Below are 17671 nucleotides of genomic sequence, written 5' to 3'. Positions count from 1 at the left end.
GTGGTAAGTAGTGACGAGCAGTAACATCGGGGTCCTACTTTTTTTTTTGGTTAACAGTGACGGGCCTGCGTGGATCTATCCGCCTATCCATACCCCGTGATCACCAAAACAACATAACAAAGTGGGGGGGAAAAATGGCGAGTGGAGAGGAGGCTAGACGCCCCTCGGTTTCTTCCTCTGCCGTCCTCGAGGACCTGTTCCCTGCCGGAGGATCAGAGCCAGTATGTGGGGACGAGAACCCTGAGCTTGTGCAACTGCGAGAGCGTCTCCAAGGCTGGCTATCGCAATATGAGCCGTTGCTGTTATGGGTGCAGAGGCTGCTTGTTTGGGAAAGGCCGCTCTACAGCATCTTTGTTGCGCTCACGCTGAACACCTTGTTCTGGTAATGCTAAAATCATTAGTAAGAATCACTCATGTCATCGGTGATGTTGCCCTGGAATGGGAAGATGCACTGTCGCGACTGTTTTAGCTTGGTGGTAGTAACGCCAGCTAGCTACTTGCTGAAGTGTCGCTAGATTGAATGACAGCGAGACCTCGATAATCCCTCGGACGACAGCGACACTAGCTCGCTGCCTAATTAGCTATTTAATGCTGTCAGTTGGTAGTTTGGCATGCCAAAATGTACCCTGCTAGTATCAATTAAATGAATAACGTTTAGCCAAATACCGTACATTAGCTACAAGTTCGCTATCTTTGAAATAACAGTACCTAGTTGACAGCGGTCTAATCTAGCTACCTTGCTAACAAGACGTTTTGGAGCGTTCGGATAGAAATGTGTAAATGTAGAACAAACATTCCTCTCCGACATGTAAGACCAAGGAATCATGATGGCTGTAATTTATATCTGCAACGTTTGACAACTGAACGTGGCCAAGTTGACAGTTCTGTTTCATGTATTGTCCTGAACCAGGACAGAGGGCTAGCTGACAGTCTATTCACTCCTGTGGCTAGCTAGCTACTTAACGTTAGCAAATAGCTAGGAACATTTTAAAATGGCATGGGTTGTTTTCATGTGTGTTTTACAGGCTTCTGTCTTCGACGTCCCTGCGTCCTCTCTTCCTCCTGAGTCTTTCCATTCTAGGGCTCATGCAGCTGGAGAGATGGAAGCATAAATTACCTCTTACAACCGGTAAGTAAGTTCATAGTAGGTGCATGCATGCATTACTCTTGCAACACCCACCCCTGACTCTGGGGTCAGTGTGAAGTCTGAAATGTTGTGGATTTAGATTAGATTTTACATGTCATTGTTCTGATGACTTTGATTCCCAGGGCTATTCTATGAAGTCTAAAATGTATTGTTGATGATGTTGGACTTAGATGGAAAAAATCTCTCCTGTCTACTCTCTCCGCTACAGTTCAGTATCCTGAGGCCAACCCACTGGAAAGGTACACCTCTTGACTCAGTTAAAGGTCCAATGCAGCTGTTTTTAATCTGTGTCAAATCATTTCTGGGTAACAATTAAGTACCTTAATGTGATTGTTTTACATTTGAAATAGTACGAAAATAAACATGTCTTTTTAGCAAAGAGCAATTAATCAACAAAAATGTAGCTAGGACTGTCTGGGAGTGGTCTGAGTGGGGAGGGGAAATGTAACATTAGTTGTTGTTGGCAGAGAGGTTTGGAACTCTTTCTTATTGGTGTATTCATTCATTTACTGCATGGAGATGTCACCATTGAAGGCCAAAACTCCACCCCACCAAAATAGGCAGAAATTTCAGGCAGTCTTTTCAAACGGCTCTTACACTAAAAGGGCATTATCATCATTTGTACAATTTCACAGTATTATTCCAACCTCATGATTTTTGACTGCACTGGGCCTTTAAACACATCCTACTCCACCCTGCTCTTATAACACCTTCAAGCACTTTACTGTTATAGTGACTCATGTGATTATTCAGGTGTTTTCCCTACTTGTTTGGTGCTCTGTACCTGTCAATAGCACCAGGGCACATATTTATAAAGAGTAGTAGAAGAGCTGATCTAGGATCAGGCTCACCCTATCTATTACAAGCACTCCTACTCTGAGAAGCTTGAAGCTTTTTAGGTCTGGCTTTGTACTGCTTGTGTTCATTTGTTCATCCTACGGTCTCTTTCTCTGACTGCAGAGAGGCCATGAGTGTGCAACCCCGGCTCCTCAGCATTCCAGAGCTCAGCCACCACCTGGTGGAGAGCTACCTCTACTGCTGCCTCTACGTCCAGGAGATGCTGCAATACAAAAGGCAGAACCACGGAAAGGTATGTTGGGTTTGATGGCGGCACAGTGGGTTAGAGCTCATTGCCTCCAACATCGAGGTTGTGGGTTCGATTCCCACGTTGGCCACATATGCTGATTGTGTCATTTGGCATCTGTAGGTTGATGTGTATTAAAGCAATGGCTAAATTACCATATTGTTGTGTGAGTGCCTCTCATGGTTTATCAAAACATTAAATTGCTTGAGTTGCATATATTTTTTTGTATATCTGAAGGAGTTAAGGCTGGTGGGAGGAGCTGTAGGAGGACGAGTTCATTAATGGCTGGAATGGAATTTATGGAACGTAGTAAAACGTGATTTCCATATGTTATACCGTTGCATGAATCCCATTCCGGCCATTATAACGAGCCTCCCCCTATAGCTCCTCCCACCATCCTCCTCTGATCTGAAGAGGTATTTGCTGATGCTGAAGTAGTCGTCCCTCCCCTACACTAGTTTCAGCCAACTTGCAGGTTTAATGGCACTGCGTCTCTTTTCTCCCTCCAGTTCTGTGCCATGATGTGCTCTGGTTGTTCTGTGCTCGCTGTGGTGGGACACTACGTACCAGGAATCATGATATCCTATATCATCGGTGAGCTGCCTTGCGTTGTCAATCATTTTCCCTTGTTTTTCACAAAGGCAACCAACCAACCAGTATGCCAATGGGTGTGGTTGTCTGTAAGAAAAGCAGTGCTACTGCATAACAATTGCCAACCAAAGTTATTGCCAATAACTTCTAAATGCAACCTTCATACCACCATTTATAGTGTTGCCATTCCCCAACCTAGAAATGTATTGTGATTTGGCCATTTGTGAAGCTCAGTATTCCAGGGTCGTAGTCAATAGTGCACCCAGTAGCCAGACATTTGCAACGTTGTAGCGTTTGGAGTAAATCGTTTCCGTTGCAAAATGTTTTGCTACGGTGTTCACTAATGAATACGACCCTGAATATATCCCTTTCTCTGGTTTACACTGAAGATTGAGTGCATTCCAAATGGCACCCTATTCCCTATATAGTGCACTACTTTTTACCAGAACGCTATGGGCTCTGATCAAACGTAGTGCACTATGTAGGCAAAAGGGTGCCATTTCGGATGCTGCGCTTGTCATGGTGAGTCAAAAGCCATTGAAGTGCCACGTTAGGGTTGTTTTTTTTTGTCCTGTGCACAGCGCTGAGTGTGTTGGTGTGGCCTCTGGTGGTGTACCACGAGCTGATCCAGCGGATGTACACGGGCCTGGAGCCCATCCTGATGAAACTGGACTACAGTATGAAGGGAGACACGCAGCACCACAAGCACGATAAGAGGAGTGAGTTTACATTGTGTGTGTTTGGTGTGTGTGTGCCCTCCGCCATTCACGTCACCAGGTCCCCTCTCTGGCTGTGAACACTGAACGTCAGGGTTGCCTGGTGTTAGACTCTAATTCCCAGAGTAAAACACTCAACATCCATGATGAAAGCTTAACCAAGTTTATTCTGCCCAGAGGGTCAATATAGCTGCATTCAGACACAAACATTGCACTGATATTTAACCAATCCTCATAGGCAGAGTCTCCTCCTACACATCTGTAGGATGTGTAATCGATCCCTGCACTCAACACATTCCAAGCTTAATTGTATACCTTCCTCCTATAACCCTTAGCTTCTGGTGTAGACCCTCTAAACCTCAGAACTCCATCAGTGACATTAATAAATATATTTCCTATTCTCAGAACCCGTTCTCCTCCCGGTTTGTGCCACTAGTGTGGCAGCTGGAGCAAATTTATTTTCAGACATGTAAGGATTTGGGGTTTCCACGGATCCTAAAAGGTCTTAAATTGTGCTTTCAAAGGACTTTAAGAAATGCAACAGAGATGACTACAGTGTTTCCGTTATATTGTGCAGCTGCTTCATTGTTGCCACCGCGGGAAAAACAAACACAATTTAACTTCAAATAATACTCTTTCAAGACCTATCCACAAGTTCGCCTCCGTGAGTCGTGTCGTTGCCAGAGAGCGCAAGGTAGCCTATGCCATTTGATAGACAACACTAACTAGAGCTGGGACGATAAACCGAAAATTACAGACGCCCTCCTTGTACCGAAGCAATTTTGCTTATGTTTGTAATTTCGGTGATTAGGCTACACAACAGTCCTGCTGATTTTTTATTTTTTTTATTTAAAAAATATATATATACAGTGCCTTGCGAAAGTATTCGGCCCCCTTGAACTTTGCGACCTTTTGCCACATTTCAGTCTTCGAACATAAAGATATAAAACTGTATTTTTTTGTGAAGAATCAACAACAAGTGGGACACAATCATGAAGTGGAACGACATTTATTGGATATTTCAAACTTTTTTAACAAATCAAAAACTGAAAAATTGGGCTTGTAAAATTATTCAGCCCCCTTAAGTTAATACTTTGTAGCGCCACCTTTTGCTGCGATTACAGCTGTAAGTCGCTTGAGGTATGTCTCTATCAGTTTTGCACATCGAGAGACTGAAATGTTTTCCCATTCCTCCTTGCAAAACAGCTCGAGCTCAGTGAGGTTGGGTTGGATGGAGAGCATTTGTGAACAGCAGTTTTCAGTTCTTTCCACAGATTCTCGATTGGATTCAGGTCTGGACTTTGACTTGGCCATTCTAACACCTGGATATGTTTATTTTTGAACCATTCCATTGTAGATTTTGCTTAATGTTTTGGATCATTGTCTTGTTGGAAGACAAATCTCCGTCCCAGTCTCGGGTCTTTTGCAGACTCCATCAGGTTTTCTTCCAGAATGGTCCTGTATTTGGCTCCATCCATCTTCCCATCAATTTTAACCATCTTCCCTGTCCCTGCTGAAGAAAAGCAGGCCCAAACCATGATGCTGCCACCACCATGTTTGACAGTGGGGATAGGGTGTTCAGGGTGATGAGCTGTGTTGCTTTTACGCCAAACATAACGTTTTGCATTGTTGCCAAAAAGTTCCATTTTGGTTTCATCTGACCAGAGCACCTTCTTCCACATGTTTGGTGTGTCTCCCAGGTGGCTTGTGGCAAACTTTAAACGACACTTTTTATGGATATATTTAAGAAATGGCTTTCTTCTTGCCACTCTTCCATAAAGGCCAGATTTGTGCAATATACGACTGATTGTTGTCCTATGGACAGAGTCTCCCACCTCAGCTGTAGATCTCTGCAGTTCATCCAGAGTGATCATGGGCCTCTTGGCTGCATCTCTGATCAGTCTTCTCATTGTATGAGCTGAAAGTTTAGAGGGACGGCCAGGTCTTGGTAGATTTGCAGTGGTCTGATACTCCTTCCATTTCAATATTATCGCTTGCACAGTGCTCCTTGGGATGTTTAAAGCTTGGGAAATCTTTTTGTATCCAAATCCGGCTTTAAACTTCTTCACAGCAGTATCTCGGACCTGCCTGGTGTGTTCCTTGTTCTTCATGATGCTCTCTGCGCTTTTAACGGAGCTCTGAGACTATCACAGTGCAGGTGCATTTTTTACGGAGACTTGAATACACACAGGTGGAATGTATTTATCATCATTAGTCATTTAGGTCAACATTGGATCATTCAGAGATCCTCACTGAACTTCTGGAGAGAGTTTGCTGCACTGAAAGTAAAGGGGCTGAATAATTTTGCACGTCCAATTTTTCAGTTTTTGATTTCTTAAAAGTTTGAAATATCCAATAAATGTCGTTCCACTTCATGATTGTGTCCCACTTGTTGTTGATTCTTCACAAAAAAATACAGTTTTATATCTTTGTTTGAAGCCTGAAATGTGACAAAAGGTCGCAAAGTTCAAGGGGGCCGAATACTTTCGCAAGGCACTGTACCTTAGCTCAAACCATTTGATACCTGATTCATTTCACGAGGGAGTTATTTTCTTCACCTTTTTGGTTGTAGTCTGTTATAGCATAATACCTCCAGAAGAGCTACTGTGTGTCTAGACATTTGTCCCAGCCCCACTCTAACAAACCAGATTCTACAAAGCAACCTTGTTAAGCTGACTCGGGTGTGTTTGAACAGTGCTGGCTCAAAAGCCTGCACGCCCAGTGGCCTTTCTCTGGTTGACCATGTGTTTTATATAGTAACAGTGCTGTATATTTGACCTTTTGTAAGGCATTTTTTGAATCATTATGGTATTGAGTATCAATATACTAAGCTGGTGTTGAAATCGAAGCCAAAATTCTGGAGACTTAGTTAATGATTAGCCCATTGGGGTAGCCTAACAAATGCAGATGGGAAACCCCATGCTTCAGCCATCTCGTCTAGCCAGTAGCCACTAAACTACTACATTCGTCAGGCTTGTTGCTGAAAGAGCACACCTGCCTGATAATGAGCCACCTTTGAAAGAGACAGCCCTAAAAATACGACTGTTGCCAACATGGGCTCATTTCTGGAGAAGAATATTAGCTGGTGTGGCGCGCGCAGACCTCAATTTGTATTAAATTGTACGCCAAGTGACATTTTAAATGTCTTAAGTCTTAAATTCAACTTCTTGGATCCTGCAGTTACCCTTTAAACTGTGTGTGTGTGTGTTGCAGAGGTGAAGAAGGAGGTGGAGGAAGGGGATGAGCCCAGGGCTGAGACAGAGAGCGAGAGCGAGGAGGAGCTATCCTGCTTTGCCCCACTGGTAAGCACCACGCCGTCTGCCATCTCGCACAAGGATCATGTGTTGTTTGTATGGACATATTTACCTATACTTGTGAGTACCAGAACAAAAATTGGATCAACTGGGGACATTTTGTCAGCCCCCACAAGGGAGAAAGGCTATTTCTAGGGGGCTACGGTTAGAATTAGTGTTGGGGGGGGTCAATGTTCCCTCAAATGTTGTCACTGAGCAAATTTCAGGTCTGCTGAGCGCAAACTTGAATGTTGTGAAAATTCTGTGCAACTTCCAGTGCGCATTTACTGTGAACACTGAGGCTGTACCCGCTTTAAGTTAGTTTTTTTTAACAGTGGCCAAGTACACTACTATGGCTATTCTAGCATAATATAGTCTTACCAGAGTGGCCTACCACCGAAAACAATGGAGAAAATGCATCCCATAACATTTTAACATGGAAATAGCTGTTCTATCATTCAACCTACATTAGCAGCCTACATTCCATGAGACTTGTCAAATAATTTTGCTGATTCAATGGTTTGGCTGATTCAAAATTAGACAAGTGTTGCATCCCAATAATCTTTCCTTTTTCCCTAGCAATATACACATGTTCACTTCCCCTTATGGATTTGAAAGGAAATTAACGTTAATGGAAACTCCCTCTAGCCCATGCCTATAAATCTAATGCTTTTAAATATGTCTGGAATAGAACAAGTGCACACTTCAGGAGGAATGAGAGATTATTTATACTCAACCAAGATATTCCTCTCAATGAAAGGCAAAATATTTGTTTGAGTTTTTTACAGAATGTGGTTTAATTCATGTTTGATTGTTGACATTTCCTCACAATTGAGAGGATAAGAAAATATTATAGCTTGACTTTGTAATAACCTGATTGGGCTCTAGAATGGGTTCTGTTGAGAGCTTTTCACTAAAAAACAATGGTGATGTCATTGGTCAGGTGGATGCAAAGACCACCGCCCTGGCAATGGCCATCACTGACTCGGAGCTGTCTGACGAGGAAGCATCCATTTTGGAGAGTGGGGGGTTTTCCGTATCCAGAGCTACCACCCCACAGCTCACAGACGTCTGTGAAGGTAGGTACCCAAGCACAGCAGGCCCTTCCTCCAAAGTATCTGTCCTGTGCAACTTGGATTCAAAAGAAAAGGAATGGTGTGTGTTCATTAGTGCAAACCGAAGCAAAAATGTTTTGCCCCATTTAAAACAAATGCTCGCCTAGCGTGTTGTTATTGTCGGTCAATCAAAGCTGCACCACAGTCAGAGGCTCCATGTGTATAGCAAGTGAAGTGGGAGATTTCTATTCAATGCTAAATGGAATTGGGCTACAATGATCAACCAACTGGTAGGCTGTTGTTTCATATGAATGGAGTTGTTGTACACAAGGATTCCTCAATAAGCCTTGCTACTTTAGCTAGTTAGCTGGCTAATTTAGCTGGCTACTGTAGCTAGTTTCTTTACAAAGATTAGATGCAGTCAAGACGGACACTAACAGATGGTATGATAGATAACCTATGGCAGCAACAAGTGTGTCTAACTAGCTTGAGTCGGTTTGCCAACTTTCTCTCTCCCTCCTCCATGCCCCACACACAGACTGTCACACACACCGGCCCCTGCTCCCCTATCGCCCCTCCCCCACCCGTCCAAGCAGAGCGCAGTGCACCGGCTCTCAAGTTACGCAAGCAGGTCTCCATTGAAGTTTAAAAAAGAATACTCTTTAAAACATGTATTTAGACTATCTGAAAAATATATATTATTCTAATCGTGAAGCCATTTCAAATGCCCGTCCCTAGCATATAACCCGATGTTAGACATGCAGTTGAAGTCGGAAGTTTACATACACTTAGGTCATTAAAACTCGTTTTTCAACCACTCCACAAATTTCTTGTTAACCAACTATAGTTTTGGCAAGTCGGTTAGGACATCTACTTTGTGCATGACACAAGTAATTTTTCCAACAATTGTTTACAGACAGATTATTTCACTGTATCACAATTCCAGTGGGTCAGAAGTTTACATTCACTAAATTGACTGTGCCTTTAAACAGCTTGGATTATGTCATGGCTTTAGAAGCTTCTGATAGGCTAATTGACATAATTTGAGTCAATTGGAGGTGGTGTACCTGTGGATGTATTTCAAGGCCTACCTTCAAACTCAGTGCCTCTAAGCACGGGGATTTGCAGCATCATGTTGTGGGGGTGCGTTGCTGCAGGAGGGACTGGTGCCCTTCACAAAATAGATGGCTTCATGAGGATGGAAAATTATGTGGATATATTGAAGCAACATTTCAAGACATCAGTCAGGAAGTTAAAGCTTGGGTCTTCCAAATGGACAAGGACCCCAAGCATACTTCCAAAGTTGTGGCAAAATGGCTTAAGGACAACAAAGTCAAGGTATTGGAGTGGCCATCGCAAAGCCCTGACCTCAATCCTATAGAATTTATTTGGGCAGAACTGGAAAAAGTGTGTGCGAGCAAGGAGGCCTACAAACCTGACTCAGTTACACCAGCTCTGTCAGGAGGAATGGGCCAAAATTCACCCAATTTATTGTGGGAAGCTTGTGGAAGGCTACCCAGAACGTTTGACCCAAGTCAAACAATTTAAAGGCAATGCTACTAAATACTAATTGAATGTAAATCATTTTCTCTACTATTATTCTGACGTTTCACATTCTTAAAATGCAGTGGTGATCCTAACTGACCTAAAACAGGGATTTTTTTACTAGGATTAAATGTCAGGAATTGTGAAGAACTGAGTTTAAATGCATTTGGCGAAGGTGTATGTTAACTTCAGACTTCAACTGTATGCTGTTGACTCCTTCCTCATTCACTATATATCAGAATGACATTTTCACTGCATATTAAACGGCTACTCAGCGACATGGCGTTACCACAAGCAGGATATTGTAGGTATTCACTCGCAAAAAATATCTTGCCATGTGCAGGCGAGCTTCAAGCTGCTGCAATGTGACAGCTGCTGGACCAAAACGGCAGAAGTTCAGCCTTGCGATTCACATTCTTAGAAGTCAACCCAATATTGCGATTTACTTCATGCATTGCTGACTACCTTTAACCCCATCCTCTCTCTCCTGTGACTGTTTAGACCTGGACCAGCAGAGTGTGCACAGTGACCCAGAGGAGGCCTTCCTAAGGGACCTACCTGAATTCCCCTCGATTGACGAGTTCCCCATCGAGCACAGCCTCCTCCACTTCCCATTGCGTGGCGCCGGTCAGGGCCAAGGGGACGGGGCCGCGGCTGGGGGAAGAGAGCCCTCGGAGGGGGAGCCCATGAGCCCCGCCAGCCTCCTCATCCAGCACCTGGCCTCCCCGCTCCACTTTGTCAACACACACTTCAACGGACATGGACGGCCGCCAGGTGGGGACCAGGGACCACCGCTGGGTGCTGGGAGAGCGGAGGTGGTGGTGCATGGGGGGGAAGGGGAATCCCAGGCCCCAAGGCCATCACTGGAAGCCCTGAGTGAGGAGATCGTGAACACTGCAATCTCCACCGTGGTACAGAACACACTGTCGGCCCTGCTACGCTCCACCGAGGAAAGTAAGGGCCCATCCATCGCAGATTTCCTGCCCACCGACATGCCCCCCAGCGCCCTGGAAAGCCCCCCCGCCCCTGTCGCCGAGGCAGAAAAGGACCAGGATGTGGTCGCTGCAGAGTCTGAGAGGAGTGCCGAGGAGATGCCGGACGACATGTTTGTACCGACTGAGGACGAGGACTTTGAGCTTCTGGACCAAAGTGAACTGGAGCAGATGGACGAGGGTCTGCTGGGTCTTCTCAGTCCTGATGGACAGGGGGTAGTGGGAGTGGCCTCTCCCGCAGACACACACCCATCTCCGACGCACCAACCGGAATCCTTCTAGCGTCCTCATCACCGCTCATACCCTACTGTTTTGTTTTACGTAGATATACATTATACAGATATATATGTACACTTATCAAAGTGTCTGTTGTTAGTGGCAGTTGGTTAGTGATTGAGATCACTGTGGTTAATTCTGCCTCCACACGATCACTGTGGTTGAGTCCAAATGGCACTCTATTCCCTTTATAGTGCCCTACTTTTTACCAGGGCCCATAGGTCTCTGGTCAAAAGTTGTGCACTATAGCTGGAATAGGGTACCATTTGGGATTAAACTTGTTTCTTGAGGCTTGGGCTTGATGGTACCTGTGTTTGACAGGCTTTTATTGCTTTTAACCAAGGGAACAAGCCATCTGAGATTTGGGAGCTACTAGTAATATGTTTGGGTGGCAGGAGAAGGGTTTGGTGGAACCTCGTCCCAGATTTGTTTCTGCTGTATCTTGTAATGCCAAATGGAGTTGGGTACATTACAGCACAATCTGCAATGGGTCCAGATCCACAGCCACCCTTCTTGAAGGAAATTATTAACAGATTATATGTAGATGGATTCTTTGAGAGAAAGAAAAGGTTTTTGTTTTGATTACATTAATATATATGATAAATTATTTTTATTTAATGGTCAGTTTAATGGAAATCTATTGTCGTCATATGGGAATTTGAAAGTAATAAAGATTCTCTATGGTCAGTAACCCAAGTTGATTCTACAATCTGCATTGGATTTAGATCGTTAGCGAATGTAGGCAGAAATACGTACATTTGGGAGTTTCATTGAAGGTAGTTTATTAACCAGCAACCCCTCAAGTAAGTTCAGCACTCAATTGTGAAATCTCCCAAACAAAACGTAGTACTGTAGTTATTAGCCATACACAAAGGAGTTATGCCATCTATTTTAACTGTCTATTAAAATGACATTTTGAGTGTATTGGACATTGTAGGCACAAATACGTATGTTTGGGAGTTTTATTGAGGGCAATTTAATGACCAGCAAGCCCCTCAAGTTCCACACTCAGAGAAATTGTGAAATCTCAAACAATAATTTACAATAGATCTTTGAATTTTAGTGTGTATTTTTTATTTTATCCCCAAACCAGGTGATGGTAAAATAATCTTTACCCATACAAAACATACTTACTGTGGTATGCTGACAACCTTTTCAATTGCTCATTGTCAACATCTCAAAGGTCTGTATTTTGTTAGTTTTATTCTGTAATGGTTGAAAACGAATGCAAGTGCTACTTCACCACCACCACCAATTGCTTAATATGTGTACAACTTGCAAATGTTCTGGGTACTTAATACTCTTGGAAATCCCAGACCTAGGGCAAAACATTTGTAACACTGTGGGAGGCAACCAGTCTGTCTAGAGACTAGGTACCCAACATCTGAAGGTTCATAATGCAGGTTTTGTCATGGCAATCCCACATACAACTGCCATTCGCTATGACAAATGATTGAAAGTAATAGGAATACATGCATTGCATTATCTGTCAAAAAGGTATGTTACATAGGTCCTATGTAACAATTATGGGAATTCTTCATTTCATAAATTGGTTACTTGTGGGAATTCAGCTCAACCAACTTAACTAGGACAGCTTTATTGCGAGTGTGCCTATCTGATCTGAATCTCAGGAGTGGGATGTACTTTAGTTTGCGCAATGGCAGATACCGTTGCACATAGAAACATTAATTTGCATCTACATATTAGTGAGGTAGAAAATGGCATCCACCAATGTCTAGCCTAAAGTTCCCCAACCCAAGTTGTCCCTGTGCACTGTATTGTAATATAGACCAACCTTTTTCCTGGCCAATGCCTTCCAAGCACTTCTGTAAAAGGTTTCCCTCAATGAGAGCAATTTAACATTGCATGTGAAAACCAAGTATTAAAAAATGCAACTTGGAGGGAGTAAGATCTTGGACTTGTAGCAAGCATGCAATTTCTATGTTGCAGCTTAAATAGAATTTCTAGAACGCTAAATTGCCAATGAGGCAATTTAGTGTGATTTCATTTAAAAGGTCATTTGTTTTACTATAATCCCACTGTAACCAACTATAAAAAGACATTAACAAATGTGTTATAGAAATGTTTGCTTATGCTTTTACTGCTTCTTGATCTATAAAGGCACTTAACAAGAAATGTACTATTGTAAAGAAATGTATCTTGTCTCCTGTTTTTCAGAAACTACTCATCAATTTGATATTTTACATCTACAAAATAACACAAACAAGTTTTGAAAATGATAAGATTTATTGCAATTACAAGAGGTTAAACACTGACAGTAGCTCTTTGTGCAATGAAAGAGAATAAAAGAACGAACTGAAACAAGGGATGGAATGCAGTTGAAATTGATTTAAATCCCTTTTATCCATCTAACCCATATCCTCCTCTCCCTCCTCTTCAAACTCGCCCTCCTCCTCGGCGGTGGCATCCTGGTACTGCTGGTACTCAGACACCAGGTCGTTCATGTTGCTCTCGGCCTCGGTGAACTCCATCTCGTCCATGCCCTCTCCGGTGTACCAGTGCAGGAAGGCCTTGCGGCGGAACATGGCTGTGAACTGCTCAGAGATGCGCTTAAACAGCTCCTGAATGGCCGTGCTGTTCCCAATGAAGGTAGCGGCCATCTTGAGTCCGCGGGGTGGGATGTCGCAGACTGCGGTCTTGACATTGTTGGGGATCCATTCGACGAAGTAGCTGCTGTTCTTGTTCTGCACGTTCAGCATCTGCTCGTCCACCTCCTTCATGGACATGCGGCCACGGAAGATGGCGGCCACGGTGAGGTAACGGCCATGGCGGGGGTCGCAAGCGGCCATCATGTTCTTGGCATCGAACATCTGCTGGGTGAGTTCGGGCACTGTCAGTGCTCTGTACTGCTGGCTACCCCTGCTGGTGAGGGGGGCAAAGCCTGGCATGAAGAAATGCAGGCGGGGGAATGGGACCATGTTGACAGCTAGCTTACGTAGGTCGGCGTTGAGCTGGCCGGGGAAGCGCAGGCAGGTGGTGACACCACTCATGGTGGCTGATACCAGGTGGTTGAGGTCCCCGTAAGTGGGAGTCGTCAGCTTCAGGGTGCGAAAGCAGATGTCGTACAAGGCCTCGTTGTCAATGCAATAAGTCTCATCAGTGTTCTCCACGAGCTGATGCACAGACAGGGTGGCATTGTAGGGCTCCACCACGGTGTCTGACACTTTGGGAGAGGGCACCACACTGAAGGTGTTCATGATGCGGTCAGGGTACTCCTCCCGGATCTTGCTAATCAACAGGGTACCCATGCCAGAGCCCGTGCCGCCTCCAAGGGAGTGGGTGAGCTGGAAACCCTGAAGACAGTCACAGCTCTCAGCTTCCTTTCTCACCACATCCAGGACAGAGTCTACCAGCTCTGCTCCCTCAGTGTAATGTCCCTTTGCCCAGTTGTTACCTGCACCACTCTGTCCTTTAAACAACAACAAGTAACGCAATGAGATGTAGGCTAGGCATATTACTATGGTAATGTGAAATTAATTTGCAATTTCAAAGCATTTGCTCACCAAAGACAAAGTTGTCCGGTCTGAATATTTGGCCAAATGGTCCCGAGCGGACAGAGTCCATCGTGCCAGGCTCCAGATCAACTAGAATGGCACGAGGAACATACTTGCCACCTGAAATAAATGAACATACACATTATGGGTCAGTAGCTAATTTGTGACAGATTTCCATGCAAATATTGTAAAATCTGCATTAAGAAAATATGCACGTTTACCCACCAGTGGTACATTTTCACCAAACTGACTTGTTGAGGATAAAAATCAGTGCGATAACAGCGCACAAAAACGTTTACTTTTTCACTTAAGTTTTCATATACAAAAAAATCGCATTTTCAACTCTACCAGTAGTTTAGTCAAACTGTTGCATTAAATAGCAAATGTTCTCCTACTCTGGTCTTTGTACATGCACTCTAGCCAACAGCTTGCAGATACAGTGTGGGTAGGCTAGTCTACATGATGAGATTTATGGATAAGAGTGAGAATATTTGTATTTGTCAAACAGCAGTCAAGCATCAAGTCACCAGAATTAGACCCTCTTTATTGGAAAGGAGCATCAAGTTCTCATCTGTAGCCTAAAACGGCATTGTTTCTCTGAGTCGGAGACCACACACCATGTTGCGTGACTCCAAGTTTACTTCGATATTATGGTTATCTTAAATCTGGTTAACCTTTTTGGGATAGGGGGCAGCATTTTCACTTTTGGATGAATACCGTGCCCAGAGTGAACTGCCTCCTACTGTCCCAGATGCTAATATATGCTTATTATTAGTAGTATTGGATAGAAAACAGTCTGAAGTTTCTAAAAATGTTTGAATGATGTCTGTGAGTATAACAGAACTCATATGGCAGGTGAAAACCTGAGAAAAATCCAACCAGGAAATGGGACATCTGAGGTTTGTAGTTTTTCAAAGCGTGCCCTACCGAATACACATTGAGATATGGATAAAGTTGCACTTCCTACGGCTTCCACTATTTTAAGTACCGCTTCGTACGGTCTGACAAAGTTCTAGCAGTGTCAGAATTTTGGGGTCTATATCGTGTAGTGTGTGTGGCTGGTGTTATGAGCCGATCCTGGTGACTGACCAACAGGAACACGGTTGGCATTGAGTATTATTGTGAATAATTAGATTAATATAAATAGTTCCATTTAAACATTCAGCCTACATGCTGTGCAAGAACAATTTCCCTCATCTTTTTTTACATGAAAGGTCTGAAATCAGGCCCATTTTATTCTGAGTTCAGATTATTCTGAGTTTGGACATAAGGTTTATGTGAAAACTATTTCTGAGATGCATACTTTGTTTTTCTGAACTCACTTCACTGGCGCATATACAGAGGCTTGAGCTGCTGGCACATGCCCAGATCAAAATATAAAATAAACTGCTGCAGTTGATTGCAAGCCAATTGCAGAATGTGACTACAGAACAGAAGCATATCCTACAATCTGGACAGGTTGATACCAATATTTTAATTTGTTAACATCACACAGTGTGACAGTGTTAGTTAGTTAAAGAGAACACAGCATAATTTTTTGAATACTTGACACTACTACCTGCGTAAATACACTTTAAAATCACTTCAACTAGCAACTTAATGTTTTATATTTAATCAAAATGTCACAATTTAGCTAGCTACCTATGTACATAAGAGGATAATTTCCAGTGAGTTACCTGTTGCCTCATTGTAGTACACATTGATTCTCTCAAGCTGCAGATCGCTATCTCCATGGTAAGTGCCAGTTGGGTCTATTCCATGCTCATCACTGATAACCTCCCAAAACTGCAAAAGTATGATGGAGTGGTTAGTGGCACGTCAGCGGGTAAAAGTTACTCATAGCATTATAGCTAGCAAGCTAAATTTAGGCAGCCATCGACAATTGAACGAATTTACTCTTCATATCAACCACACATTTCAGATAACCAAATCTAGCGTTAGCTTGCTAACTAACTAATCGCAAATACTTTAGTTTGGACTTAATTTATGAGCAGGCTAGCGACACAAAGCTAGCTCACGAAAGCTAACGTTAGTTACTTTAAAAAATGCAACTGCGTTTGCGATACATTTAAATTAAAAAAGTGCCCTTACCTTGGCACCGATCTGATTTCCACATTGACCGGCCTGTAGATGAACAATCTCCCTCATGTTAAAATCGAGTCGACGTGTAAATGAATAAAGATCACTTGTAAACACCTGACAATAACGGTAATGTATACTGCGCGTCTTTTTTCTAAACGTCTAAAGTCGAGCGAGCCGTTGAAAGAGAGGGAAAAGAAAGCTTCAGCGCGCGTGAGGAGTTTGTCTTTGCATGCATTCCATTGGCTAAATCAATATTACGTCATTATCATACAAGGCAATACATGCTTGGGTTTGTGTGTATGTATAATATATATATAACATTTCCTTATAACCCTAGCACAGGCAAAGACAGGCGGCCGCCAGCCAGTCAACGAAATGTTTTTATTTTTTACATGCAGCCAGTTGATAGCGGTGGATGGATAGATATATACAATATGTTGTATTTAAAATATATGTTTATTGCATGCAGTGTTTACCTATGGACCATGATATAAATAGAATTGCATAATGTAGCCTACACACAACATATGTGTGAAGCCATTCCTTTTTGGTTTAAACTCAGCCAAACCTGTTGTTGGGCCCTTGTGCAGGGCACTGCTCTGCAGCTGACACTTTGCTGCCTATAGCCTCTTGTGTGCTTTGATGTTTGGGGGTTGGGAATTAAAGAAAAGATAGCCCACTGAGCCTCTGTCAGAGTACACATCCTATAACATATCCTTTATTGCTGATGCTATATATTGGCCATTGAGAGGCTTTGAAGCTACCGGTCAGCCATATTGGCACTCCCCAGTAGACACAGTCTTCCATAGAAATGAATTTTACAGTATTTAAATTAAATGTTAATGACAAAATTACTTTTAACCGCCTAGTATTTTTTGTTGATGTGGTGGGGACAGTAACATTAGGGGGGAAATGCTGTTATTTTTTGTTATGTTTAGCACACATATCATTTAAAAGTATGCATCAAGGTGCCTAATATAATAATTGTAAAAAACAAATGCAGTCATTTATAAATGCATTTATATAGCTTCCAACTATTTTTTTTTATATTGGAGGAGTAGCAAGATGGCTGCGCATTGGCTTCAATACAGCACACAGTCAGTGTTCCAGGTTTTATACACACCGTTGCTATAACCCATGGACACTTGTCAGACAGACAGACTGCCGCAGAGGAAATGCACGCCATATGTTAGACCTGCAACTCACCACAGGAGTTTGCATATTTGATTCAAAAGCACTAGGAGGGTGTCAGTGTGAACAAATGGTGAGCTGGCCAGACCAGTGCTGTGTTACAGTACTGACACGAACACTTGGCTGGTATGCATGAAGACAAGAGCCTCTTGAAAACGAGACATACAACTCTGCAAACATTCCT

General features: G+C 43.1%; 2 protein-coding genes across 4 annotated transcripts; one reads left to right on the top strand and one right to left on the bottom strand.

Moving 5' to 3' along the window:
• On the top strand, positions 1-13026 carry retreg2 (reticulophagy regulator family member 2). 3 transcript variants are annotated; one of them, XM_020482688.2, is made up of 9 exons: positions 1-382; positions 1026-1129; positions 1356-1386; positions 2108-2237; positions 2741-2825; positions 3404-3541; positions 6752-6840; positions 7775-7910; positions 9933-13026. In XM_020482688.2, the coding sequence occupies exons 1-9, from the start codon at positions 135-137 to the stop codon at positions 10703-10705; spliced, it is 1734 nt and encodes a 577-aa protein (XP_020338277.1). In that variant the 5' UTR covers positions 1-134; the 3' UTR covers positions 10706-13026. The 3 variants fall into 3 exon arrangements, with proteins under 3 accessions (XP_020338277.1, XP_031680421.1, XP_020338278.1); XM_031824561.1 differs by having other exon boundaries at positions 110-382; positions 1318-1386; XM_020482689.2 differs by lacking the exon at positions 1-382 and adding an exon at positions 399-808.
• Positions 12928-16502, bottom strand: LOC109890702 (tubulin beta-4B chain-like). The gene is made up of 4 exons (XM_020482694.2): positions 16306-16502; positions 15891-15999; positions 14224-14334; positions 12928-14129 (listed from the first exon to the last, which is right to left on the bottom strand). Exons 1-4 carry the CDS (start codon positions 16360-16362, stop codon positions 13069-13071), a joined length of 1338 nt encoding a protein of 445 aa, XP_020338283.1. The 5' UTR covers positions 16363-16502; the 3' UTR covers positions 12928-13068.
• Positions 16503-17671: the final 1169 nt, after the last annotated feature.

This window comes from Oncorhynchus kisutch, linkage group LG5 (assembly GCF_002021735.2).
Source record: "Oncorhynchus kisutch isolate 150728-3 linkage group LG5, Okis_V2, whole genome shotgun sequence".
In the NCBI taxonomy this organism is placed as follows: Eukaryota; Metazoa; Chordata; class Actinopteri; order Salmoniformes; family Salmonidae; genus Oncorhynchus; species Oncorhynchus kisutch.
This window is presented reverse-complemented; position numbering and strand designations above follow the sequence as displayed.